This window comes from Centruroides vittatus, unplaced genomic scaffold, assembly GCF_030686945.1.
Source record: "Centruroides vittatus isolate TY-2023 unplaced genomic scaffold, ASM3068694v2 contig_364, whole genome shotgun sequence".
Lineage (NCBI taxonomy): Eukaryota > Metazoa > Arthropoda > Arachnida > Scorpiones > Buthidae > Centruroides > Centruroides vittatus.
The window spans coordinates 2,271,469-2,285,028 of record NW_027122188.1 but is presented as its reverse complement, the minus strand read 5'-3'; the positions used below and the strand labels follow the sequence as shown (position 1 = coordinate 2,285,028).

The following is a 13,560-nucleotide window of genomic DNA, read 5'->3' as shown; positions in this document are numbered from 1 at the left end:
GTTATTTGTGATCTAACTGACTAATAAAAATCAATACAGGGATTTGTTTGCTTTGTAGTTATCAAGTAGGTTTAACTTTGTGAACATTTTTGCTTTTTCAGTAGTCTAACTGATTTATTGAAAATTACACTTTTAGCCACCACAAAGCTGTTAAAATGATTACAACAACAGCATTTGTTTGGTGAAAGTTCATAGGTTGTCTTACATAGGAGATTTGCTGACAATTTTAAAGTGTGGGAAGATGTTTGGTTTCTCACATTTATGATTTTAAGTTTTTTTCATTACTACTTTACTATGGTTCTTGTCAAATGAATAAGTAACTTTGGAAAAGTTTATAGTTTTTTTTGTATTGTAAGCTTAATTTCAATAGTAAGACAGAAGTTTAATAACATTAATATGTATAACAATAAATGGTGATTGACAACTTAACCAGATTAAACTTCTCTAACAGATAAAGAATATTGTTTGACTTCTTATAATTTGCCCTCTTTCTCTATTCCTATTTTAAGCCAGTCTTTATTTGATGCCTATGGTCAAAACTTGTTGTTTGAAAGATTATTTGAACCGATTCTATATTTTTGTTTTAAAATATATTTTACATGATTAATTTTTTCAGAATATTGAAGGTTGTTTTTGTAAGGTTGGTTATTTAGAGGTAAATATAGTAGACGTCTTATTTGAAGGGTCTGGGGATTGTAAAAATGTCTGTTAAGTAGAGGTGTGTGCTATTCAGGAGTGTCCATTAATGGAGGTTTCATCATCATATGTTTGAAGTTGAATATCATCACATTCTGTACAGAACATTCCGCTTAAAAATATTTTGATTATTCACATTCAATTTATGGAAATGTATAATAACCTTACAAAGGTCTGTGAAAGTGATTGAAAACATTTGTTTTTCCAATAAATCTACAGTACTTGCTATAATAAGTATGGAAGTTATGGTTTGTGAGTGATTTAATTTCATATTGCGCCTGAAATGTTATCAAGCAAACTTAGAAAAATGTGCAATTTTTTTTATATTTTATTCTATTTACTTTAGTTAAATAAATTATATGAAGTTAGTTAATGAAATTAAAGTTAAAAAGTATATTGAATTACATTATTTGAAATCTGGTATTTAAAAAAATCATGTATGAAACTGAGTGTAATGCAAGAAAAAACAGACAGTTAAAATCATATTCTTTATATAAAAATATAAAGGGAAGAAAAAGTATTATTTGTTGCAACAAGAATTGCAATGGTGACATTTTCAGTTGGATATTAACTTTGTTAATTTTCATCTGCCCAGATGATTTTTGCACTTTTTTTGGTTATATTTAAAAAAAGTGAAACTACAAAGACAAAATTCTGACTATTTATTTGTCTGTGAATGATAGTTCTGTCTTTGAAAAATCATCAGTTTTAGAAAGTTCTTTTTACACTCTTAAATCTGATTCTTTGAACACAAGGAACTTGTGATTTATTTCTTATTGCAGTTTTATAAAATTCATGGTCAGTTACTCCATCACTCTTAGCATCCACTTTGCATCTATCAAGACTTTGAATAGGCACAGTAATTGTTTTTCCTTTTTCTGCACATTAGGTATTATCTTACTAATTTAAAATGTATTATTTATTATTTATATCATACATATTATTAATAGATATAAGAACCTATATTCAATGTTCTTATATCTAGAAAGTAATATTTTAAAAATATTTTTTTATAGATTTATCTTAATTTTCTAAAATACAGTAGTGAACTGAAAATCGGAATCAATTGGGGACTGGGGTTGTTCAGATTAGGGATTTGTTCTGATTACGGTTTATGTACGAAAAAATATATTAACCTGTCCGATGTTCAAATTTTTCTCCGTTGAGTGTCGCTTCGTGTTGAATTTTTGTCGATTTTAAGCCTAACGAAAATTTTTATAATAATAATCGAGGCTATCGTATCGTTAAAAATTATTTTTGCATTTTGTACAAACAAAATAAATATATTGAAGAATATAAAAACATGAAAATTATACTTTAGAAGTAAATTTAGTATCAAAAACGTTCGATTCAGCACGACACAGTCCGACTGAAAATCATGCCGATTACCGGCGATTCTGATTACTGGGGTGCCGATTTACGAGTCTCTACTGTATATGAATAATTTTAGCAAGTGATAGTGTGAAAAAACCCTTCTGAAGAATTTTGGTTGCCTTCATAGTGTTAGTGTGCCAAATTTGTCATTAAGATTCCTCTTTCCTCTCAAAGATTATAAAATGTGTAAGAATGAAGATTTTAAAAAAGTTCTAATCTGTAACTTGTATATTTATTTGGTTGTTTCTGAAGATGCTTTGTAAGCATTTGGCAGACCTATACATATTGCCTGATTACATTAGTATAAAAGTATAAAATATAAAACGTATAAAATTAAAAGTGTTTTTAGACATTGCTTGAAACAACTGTGATAAATTGCATATTGCCTAAGCAAACTTAAGTTTATTGTTACTTTGAGCTTTCCAGTAACATATATGTGTGTGTAAACTTTTTTGTCCGATGGCAATTATATTATGAGTAAATTTATGAAGACAAAGTCTGCCCAAAAGGGGTGACCATTTATTTACTTCTTGTGTGTAGTCTGGAACACAAAGTAAATAAATGGCAGTCCTTTTTGGGCAGACTTTATCTTCAGAAATTTACTCATATATGTGTGTATAAAATATTATTGAATTTAGTCACTTAATTTTATTTAAAATAAAAATTATATTTTTGATGATTTATTTTTAGCTTCAAATACCAGTGATGATATTTTTAACAAAGAAGAAAATGATGATGATATAAATGAGCATGAGTCCAATGAAGATTTTAAACCTGAAGAAAAAAGAAATGATTTTGATAGTGATGATTCAATTGATGAATTTCTAGCAAAAAAAAGTAAACGGACCTATCACAAGTTACTTGCCATTCCCCTTTCAGAAAATGTTCGTAAAACTTCAAAAACATCAGATACAGGTGGAAAAAGGTAATTATTACAAAATTTAAAAAAAAACTTTTTTATGTAGGTTAATAAAATTATATTTGTAAATAATTACTACTAAAGTCATACGAGTATTTATAGTTTTGTTATACTGTATTTAAAGTATTTTATTACCCAAAATTTAATTTTATATTAACTTAAATATCTTAAAATATGGTTGTAGTTAATTTATAAAAATAATTGACATTGTCATTACATATAAAATATTTTAATTCTAAAATATTTTTGTAATTAGTATTTAATAGTATGTTAATGAAAGAAAACATTTTTGTCAGAATTTTATTTAAGAATATTATGGATGTTTTGAATATCTGATGTGGAAAATAATTTTTCTGACAAGTTTACTGTCACAGTGAAAGAAATCTGTAATCTGATAAATATTTTATGTATGTGAGATTGTGTTATATATCTTAAATAATTTTTTATTTGCTCTTTTCAAAAAATGATGCTTGATGTAGTAATTATATCTGGGCTGTGAAGTCAGTACATACAACTGCTAATTCTAACTCCAACTTCAGCTTCTCATTTTTTAAACATTTTACTCTAGTTTCTAATTTTTAACTCTAACTCTTTCATAAAAGTTTAGGATGTATTAATAATGGTAAACCATTAAAACGGTAAAGAATATAATATTTGGTTAGAATTAGTACTGTACTGTACATGTTTATTACTGTCTCTGACTCCAAATCCACGCAGAAGTTGTTTTTGACTCTGACTCAAAATTCCAATTATATGTTTAGCAGTTAGGATTTGATTTGAAATTTTTTGTTACAAAAGTTTAGCAATTATTTTATCTGATATTTTAAAGGGGTTGGCAACCTTTCAGTAGTGTTGTGCTGAACCTAAGTTATAGTGTTATTCCAGGTGCTGACATGATTCTCCCAATTTTTTATGTTTATTACAAAAATTGGTCCAGTTATAATGGACTTCAAAAATATATAATTTTGAAGTGAAATTTTAATTGAACTGTGTTCTTACATGTGAAGTGCATGCACAACATGTAGCTGGGGACATGGAATGCAAATGCATGCACTGTTATATAAATATACAAGCAAGAGATTCATTTTTATGTACCGTGCCTGAACTATGGTTTCAATTTAAATATGTAATTAAAATTAAAACATAAGTTTTACTACCTTTCTATTCAATCAGAATGCCACTGAAAATTGTCCTGTGTGCCACATTTATGTGATGTCCCAGACAGGTCAAACCATTACGAAATTCACAAAAATTAGTTAATTCAGAGAGGAAAACTTTAATGGCAAGGGGGAAAAATGTTTGTAGTCAGACACCCTTTTGTTTATGTTAGAATGTGACATCAGTCATAAATTTTAGAAGGAATGCAGTCCTCAGATCGACTATTTCTAGGTGGGAGATTGTGAAGTTGACTTTGTGTTGACTTCTCTTACGCTCTGAGTCAGAATCCCATTATGCTTAGTAATGAGGGACCAGCCACTCTGGAAGCACAGATGAGGGGGATTAACCAATCAGAATGGCCGATTGAAAGGCAGAGATCGATATAATCCTCCATCTTCGAGGACAAAATTACTTTCTATAAACTGTACACTTGTACATGGTGAGTCAACAGACTCTCTGTACATGAAACACAGTGTATCATTGCATTGAGAGAGGCAACCTCTCTCCCTTTGGATAACCCTTGAAATCGTGTGTCGTCAAAGCAGTTCTCCCTTGCACCGTCTACTGAGCTGAGCTGAGCATCATCATCATCTACCTTCCAATGTTGCCGATTCAGGAACCCTTTTTGCCTGTCCTGGGGCTATGACCCATTGATGAGAAAATCCAGACGACTGAAACCACATTTCTGTCTTATGTTGAAAGGAACTGTTACTGAAGGACTAATTAATCAGTGGACCATGTAAAAACCTTTTGTAAAACTAAATGGTCTCTATGTGAAGACACTTGTTGTCACTGTCTATGTCACATCACCCACATATGCGAATGCCCTTAGTCATCTCTGACGTGAGATTACAATTATCCCTTTTTTCATCAAGGTTACTTATGCCATAGGTTGCCGACCCCTGGTTTATACCATAATCATTGGAGTTATTGAAATTTTATTATTTTTATTGATCTGTAAAATGTTTTTCCATTTACAGTATTAAGTAAGTGGAATTAGTTTTCTGATTTCATTTTTAATTACATTGTATGTATAAATATGTAAAATATTGTAAGATTAATTTTACTTGCCATTAACTTGTTTGAATTGTCATTCTAGGTAGTAACTTAGTAGGAAGAGAAATGAAGCAAATAATTAATAATACATCAGTATTGCTTTTTTGTGAAAACAATACTATTGTAATGCTTAACAATTCTTGATTTATAACTCTTAGTTTTTATCTAGAGATATTTTAATACTTACTTTTTACAAATAATGAAATAGCTAATTGATCCATTAATTAAAACAAAAAAAGTAAAGAAATTTAAAAACAAGTAGTTTGGAGGATAAGACTGCTCCATGTGAAATTATAATAGGAATTAAGCATATACAGATTTTCTTAATAAGACATTTTCAGAAGATTTGTCATTCCATCATCAGATCTTAAATGGTTTAAACATTTGAATTCCAGTGTTCTAAAAACAGATATTTCATTTGAACATACAGAACATGTTTTATACAGTCAAAAACACTTAATGTTTATTGGTTTTTAAACACAGTGGCTTACATTACTTGGCTATTATCTTGCAATATTGTATATGTATTGCAAGTACAGTACATGTAAAACCTTAAAATATACAAAATAACCAACATAAATTTTATTCATATACCGTATTTTACGGACTATAAGACGCTACAGATTATAAGATGCACCTTAATTTTTAAGCAATTTTTTTTAAAAAATACCTATAAGACGCTACGGACTATAAGACGCACCTGAATTTTGGAAGCAATTTTTCGAAGAAAAAAGTGCGTCTTATAGTCCGTAAAATATGGTAATTCACAATATGATAACCAGAAATTAAATTATTTATATACATATACACATAGAAGTTTCAAATTACATATGTTTTGAAATATGTTTACAAGTCAAAATTATGTGCATAGTGCAGTTATGTTTTTTGCCTTTTATTGTAACATTTACATAAAACACATTGTTTAGTTGAAACAAACCATTTGAAAACTTATTGCAATGAACTTTTGAATAGTTAAATTATTCTCTTTATATATTAGCATCATCCCACATGGTCACTGATGAGTTAATACAAAATTTTCCTTGTCCAACTTGTATTTGTAATTTACTGTTAGCAAACTAAAACTTGCAACTTAGATCTGCTGAGCTAAAGTTACAATTATCTATTTATATCTGTTTGAATTGGCTTTTTATTTTCAACTACTACTTCTGTTCTCAGTTTACACTTTCCATTCTTTGTTTTCAAGAACCTTTCAAGAATTAATTCCTTTTCAGGAAAACTTTATTTATTTTAAATGTTGTGTTGAAACTATGTATTAATATAGCATGTTTCATTATTCATTTTTGTAGTAGTATTAAAGTACTTGCAGACTTGCAGAATACAAGTATGACATTTACATTTGAAAGGCAAAATTTTGTTTAAATTATACAAAATTTAAAATACTCAAGTTGTGTAGAATATAACTCTCTTGTAATTTGAGACCACTCTATGAATGTATAGTCTGTTGTGATAAATATACAAATATTTCTGTTGTAGGAAGCAAGTTAAAAGAAAATTAATATCATCTCATGATGAAATAGAAAGAAGAAAAGAAAGTAGTACTGACAGTGATTCAGATGTGTTTTTAGAGAAGAAAAGTCAAGTGAGAAGTTATAACAAACAAATGAAAAAAAGGAGACGAATAAAACAGACGTCAGAGTCATCTGAAGATAACAGTGATAATAATGTTCAAATTACTTCAGAGGTTTGTCAATTTAAAAAATTTGTTAATGTTTTTTGTTTATTATACTATGTTTTGCTTAGAATTGTATTTTGAATTATTAACTCGATAAGTAAATTATTACTGAGCAATTCAAATCTTTGTTTTTGGGAATATATAATTGCTCATTGCTTCAGTTGGAATTTTTAGACATTATTATTGGTTTTCAAAAATCAATTAATTACTTAACAGGTATTTCAAAGTTAAAAAACATAAATAATGTTTCTTGGTAAATGTAATAGTCTGAAAAATGGAAGACAAGGAAAGATTGAATAAAGCCTAGCAACTCTTCATCAGAACTCTCCCATGACAGAAGTACATTATCGACATGACCCACCAGTGGCCAAGCGGTTCCGTTTCCTGAACACTGGGAGTTTGGTCATGCGTTTGTGGAGGGGCTGGCCACATGGAGTTTTCTGGTTTTCTCCACATCTGTAACGCCTGAATAGAGGCCAGTTACCCTTAAAAAGACCTCCCGGAAGGCATTCCCCCTAGGCAGATTATTCAAGTGTTGTGTTACCATAAATTAATAAACAAACAAACATCATTGACATACCACAAACAGAGAAGAGGATACCATATGGTAAGCAGGGATGTAAAAATTCTAAACTTTGTGGTTCTTATGACTAATTTGGCCAAAATAGTTGAGAAATGTGAGTCCTTTGGCACTCCCTGCTTTTGTAAATGAATGTACCATTAGTGTTGCCACCTTTTCAAAATTACTGACCCGGACAATAGGTTTGTACCAACCCAAGTCCCTGACTGGTTTGAATTTGAAACCATACTAGGTATATGCAATGTCATTTTCCACCCAAGAACTGAACAATTGACATTCCAGTTTTAAACAGTTATGGACTTCTGGTGGAGTAAACCTGATATTTGCCAGAGATACTTGCAAGTTACAATTTTAAAAGTACATTTTCTGTCACTTAGTCTAGAGATAAGTTTGGGTGGGGGTGTGTGATAAAATCCAGTTGAGGAGATGACTTGTTCTCTTGCATTAATGACTATTTTATTCATGACACACACATACAGAGTAAAAAGGGAATAAGAAAGAGAGCTTTGGAAAGCCCACCAATTGTATATATAGAGCTTATGCACCCTCTGGTGGCTTGAGCTTTACAATCCTTAACACCACTCCTCAATTTCAAAAGGGTTTACATTATGAAATTGCATTAGTTAATTCACAACCTGATGTATTAAATATATCCAGAAGTTTTCTAAGACAAATGAATCTCTTTGAACACAATGGTTTAGTAAAAGTATCTGCTATGTTATTACTTGAGGGAACATAGCCTAAACTCAACAGATTTTTGGCTACTAGGTCTTTAATGAAGTGTACCCTTATATTGATATGTTTTGACCTTTTGCTATTTTCATAGCTTTCAATCATGCTTATGGCACTTTGATTATCCATGTTCATGACTGTTACAATTTTTCTTCCAGAGTTTAATTCTAATATTATTCCTCAAAGGTTGATAAATGCAGTGGCAGTTGCTGCAGATGCTAAATATTCTGACTCTGCTGTAGATAGTGCGATAGATTGTTGCTTTTTGGACGACCAAGATATAAGATTATTATTGTGAAAAATTGCGTAACCACTTATGCTTTTCCTGTCATTTTTGTCTCCTGCCCAGTCTGCATCTGAGAATGCAATCAGCTTTTCATCTGTGCAGACTTAATAGTTTAAGGTTAGATCTTTTGTTTGTTTGAGATATCTCAGTATTCTCTTCCAAAGTGCTCCAGTGGGTTTATCAAGATGTCAACTCAAGTAGGAAACAGCAAACACAATGTCTGGTTGAGTAGCGTGTGCTATGTACAATAAGCTTTCCACTAATTCTCTAAATGGAACTGCGAGGATCTGAAACACCCACTTTCCCCCCTTTTTTTCTTAATAGTATCGTTCTTTTTTATAAACCTTTAATTCTACAGAAGAATGTGAAGTAAGAAAGTTAAAGAGGCTTTCTAAGGTTAACAACCGCAATGATCTTTACAAAATAGCTGTTAAAAATATATGTATAAACAAGAAGGAAATAATCGTTTGTATTACAGTAATTCGATAGACGATAGAATCAACAAGACGGGAATAAGCGATGTTCTCATCCCCCTTTTTTGTTGCACGTGACACGTGCAGCAGTAATAAATCCCATAGATCGTCGTCGAACCCGACATTGGACATAAACAATATCGAAATTGTAGACAAGATTGTAATAATTATTGTCAGCTACACGCTAATTGATGGGTGCGAGCTGTCATGTCAATAGAAATTTATATTTTAAGTTCACCTCTGCGAAGCACTTAGGTCTGTAATTAAAACAAACATCTCAATTCCCGGCGTCCGTACCAACAAAATCCAGACATGACCACAATAACAGGTGTGCAAATAAATCCTGGCTATATGACAGTTCACACCCCTTGAATTAGATATAAAAAGGTGTTCACACCCCCACTAGGGTGTGTGACGTCAAGGATCTCGAAAAGAATTAATCCACAATCTTCCTCTGTGCCCTCCACTCGAATTGACGCCGACGACTTACGGATAGCAAGGTAATTTTTGACCTTTCATACGGAAATCTCTCTCTCCCCTCAGTTGGTCGAGGTTTAGTTAATAATAGACAGAGGAAAGGGTTAGAAATCTCTCGGAATGCAAGTACGAGGGTCAAACCCCCGCTAGCCACCTCATTTGTTATTCCGTGAAGGATTATTGTCGCGTCACGTCTAAACTATTATTATTAGTATAACCATTATTGTCATTTTTAGTAATGTATGCATCTTTTATATAATATCCTCATTAAATATGTTTAGAAGCTTAAATAGGTGTGATTACTCGAACGCGGCCAACACCTTATCGACTTATCCACGACCTCCCACTCGATTTTTGCCCTCCTAAATTGCCATCCATTGACCACGTGAGCGGGAATCACCTCCCCGTGTCAGATAACGGGTTAGATCTCATCGCGTAACCCCCGATTCTCACAGAACTCTCAAAGTTTCTTCTGTAAGATCAGCCTGAAATCCATGTTCCATTGGAGTTAAACCTTTGCATTCCTTCATTTTGAATTTTATTAAGAGTTTTTTGATAATACTTTCTTGTGATAACGATAATATATTTTTGTGCATAGTGATGTCTATTCCTAGAAAGTTCTTTGGCTCTCCCATTAATTTTGCACTAAATTCTGTTCTTAAGTTGCTTATTAACTTATCAGTTTCTCCAAATAACAAAATATCATCTACAAAAAAAAAATCAAATGTATACTATTGCCAGTATATAAGCAAAAATCATAGTTTGAACGAGTTAATCCATTTTTGACAGCAAAGTTATTAAAACACTCATTCCAACATCGAAGTGCTTCTCTCAATCCATATAATAATCTTTTTAATTTTAAAGTTTTACTGTTTGTTATTAGACCTGTGGAAGTTTAATGTATACTTCAAGTTTCAGTTTACTTTTTAAGAATGCACTTTGTACATCAAGTTGGATTATCTTCTAATTTTCATAATTGCCTTTGATAGGTGTAATCTAACTGTTGATATTCTTACTACTGGTGCATATGAGTTGTTAAATTCTTCTTTCTGATATCCTTTTGCAATGGGATGTGCTTTCTTTGTTCCATCTGATTTTGTTCGAAACAGCCACTTGGTTTCTGTTGGATCTTTGTCGTTTGAAAGTGTTGTCTCAGTCCAGGTGCCAAATTTTAGATGCGCTTCTAGTTCCTTTTCTATGACGTCTTTCCATTCTTCTCCTGACTCAACTGCCTCTTCATAGGTTTCTGGATCTTCAGAATATAGGTATGCAATGTGCATTTCGTAATCATTATATTTCTGTGATAATTTTATAGTTCTTTTCCTTATTTCTTTTTCTCGTGTTTCTTGTTCACTTTGATTTATCTTTTCATGATCACTATTAGTTTTGTTGTCCTCTTCTTTGTCCCTTGCACAGAAGTCATCATCACTTTGAGTTTTGTAGTATATTGGCATAAAGTTTCATTGAATTTTACATCTCTACCTATTAGGATTTCGTTTTCTTTTGGATCCCATCCTAACCCACTGTATCCTACCATTCTGACTTCTTTGGCATGTGATTCTAACTTTGTAGATTGTGGTAGCTTATATAACCAGGCTTGACAACCGGGTACTTTTAGTTTTGATAAATCAACTTTTCCATACCAGGAATATTTCCATTGAGTGCTGCTGTAGGGGATCAATTTATCTGATAGACTGCTGTACGAATTGTCTCTCCCCACAAGTGTTTAGGTAGATCACTGTCTTCAAACATAGTTCTTGCTTTATCCAAGAGTGTCCTATTCATTCTTTCTGCCAACCATCCTTGCTGAGGTGTGTAGGCCATTCTTATTCCTTTGTTTTTACAGAAGCCTTTCAACATCCTTGAGGAAAATTCACTTCCATTGTTGCATCTAATACGACTTATTCTTTTTTCAAATTGAGGATGTATTTCTCTGACATAGTTTATTATATTGAGTGCTGCTTCTCCTTTGTTTTTTAAGAGATATATTACAGTGAAATGTGAGAAATCATCTGTTATTGTTTGGAAATATTTTTCCCCATTTATAGTATTTGGATTTATGGGTCCACATATGTCTGTGTGCAATAGTTCTCCTATTCTGTGTGATCTGTGTTCAGTCGTTTTGAATGGTAGTCTAGTAGCTTTGCCCTTTGTGCATGGTCCACAGGGTTGGTTGGGACATGGCAGATTCATTAATTTCAGATTACGGTAGTTTACGTGACCCTAGTCTTCTATGCCATAAGTCATTTTCTTCCGTTTTGAGACATTGTATATTATTTCTTATGGTAAACGCTGCAATAAACAAGCTTCCTGTAAGTGGACAATTCATGTGAAAATCTCTGTGCATTATAACAGCTCTTTTTCTTTCAAAAATAACCCTTTTTCCAGTGTCATTGATTTTTCTTACAGATAACAAGTTATGGGAAATCTTTGATACAATGAAAGCAATCAGAACAATATTTTTATTATTATAAGATAGTTTTATTTTGCCTTTTTTTTGTGCTAGAAGTTTTTCTCCATTTGCTACATTTATGCTTATTGCTTTGGTTAGACCTCTATATCTGCCATATAAGTAGCGGTATCCTCTTAAACTAGGTGTTCTATTGCTCCTGAGTCCAATACAAAACATATGATGCTTTCTTGTCCAATATTTGCATCATGTTCTGTGTTGTTATTTGCCACAAAGGATATTTCCTTTTCATGTGATGTAATATTTGCTCTCTCTTCATAATTTCTCTGGTCACTTCCATTATTCTGATAATTGTTTCTCTAATTCCTTCTACTTTTATTTCCACCACTTTTCCCTTTCCCTCTGGCATCATAACCTGAGTGAGTATTCTCTCCTCTTTTAGGACAATTATATTTCAAGTGTCAATGATCTCCACAAATGAAACAACCTTTATTTCCTACTCCTATAAAACAAGGGATACTTTTAGTCGTCTCTCCATGTTCCAAATTTTTAAATTTATGCTAGGTGTCTAATAGCCTACTTTTTATGAATTCCAAGGCTACACTAGTCATCATTGTCTCAAGGACTGTGATAACAGTATAGTATTTCTGAGGCATAGTTAAAAGAAGGTAGCTTACCTTGTTGCTATCTTCCATTATTGTGTCGGTCGATTCCAATTCTCTTATGTGTCCATCAAATGTTACAAAGTGATTCTGTAAGTCATCATCTTTGCACTTAAGTGATAATAATTTTCTTCTTATGTATAGTTTAGAAAAAGTACTTTTTCATTCAAAGACATTTGTAAGAGATTTCATCATTTCTCGGGCTGCTTTCAAATCTTTAACATATTCTAAATGTTTGTCTGTTAGACACTGCTTCTGGCCTTGGCGTCTCTTTTGATGAATCTTTTCAATAAAGTCTAGTATGCTATTCACTTTTCTGCCTCAGTTATTCCATCAGTTTCTATTACAGTCCTTTACTCCTTTTTCTTCTAAAATAGTTTCTATTCGAAATCTCCAGTTAGAAAAGTTTCCATCTCATAATTGCAGTAAGGTAGTCACCATATTGCTTTCCATTGTCCTGACGTATATTCTTTGTTTAGACTAATTTGTAGACTTTTTTTAATACTTTCTTCCTTAACTTATTCAGCAACTAATTTGGTGAAGCTATTACTGCACTCCTGAGCCCATAACCTGATAAAATCCAGTTGAGGAGACAACTTGTTCTCTAACATAACAACTATTTTATTCATGACACACACATACAGAGTAAAAAGGGAAGAAGAGAGTTTTGGAAAGCCTGCCAATTGTATATATAGAGCTCATGCACCCTCTGGTGGCTCAAGCTTTACAATCCTTAACAGAGTGAAGTCTTTAATTGTCTGTTTGTTCCAGATTAGTCTTGCCAGGAGCTTTAATTCTACCTGGAAAATAAAATACAATAAAGTTTAGTGAGGAGGAAAGGAAGAGCATCTTAAAATGGACTCTTCTTTCTTAAATTTTATTAATTCACTGTACCGCATGACAATCAGTCTCTCTGATAAATGTGCATTGAAATACATGGTATGATCTAAAAGTTCAGGGACTGCAGTAATCTATGACAACAAAAACATGTATTTGAAGTTACAGCATATGAAATGGTTTCTACCAAACTACCTCTACATGTTT

The 13,560-nt window shown here is 31.8% G+C and overlaps 1 protein-coding gene across 1 annotated transcript in view; it reads left to right on the top strand.

Moving 5' to 3' along the window:
• Positions 1-13,560, top strand: part of LOC136975108 (transcriptional regulator ATRX homolog) — a 162,927-nt gene that overhangs the window by 76,838 nt on the left and 72,529 nt on the right. Inside the window, exons 7-8 of the mRNA XM_067270115.1 lie at positions 2,761-2,995; positions 6,698-6,905. Of these exons, the coding sequence (XP_067126216.1) occupies positions 2,761-2,995; positions 6,698-6,905 (443 nt within the window). The remainder of the gene's footprint in view (positions 1-2,760; positions 2,996-6,697; positions 6,906-13,560) is intronic.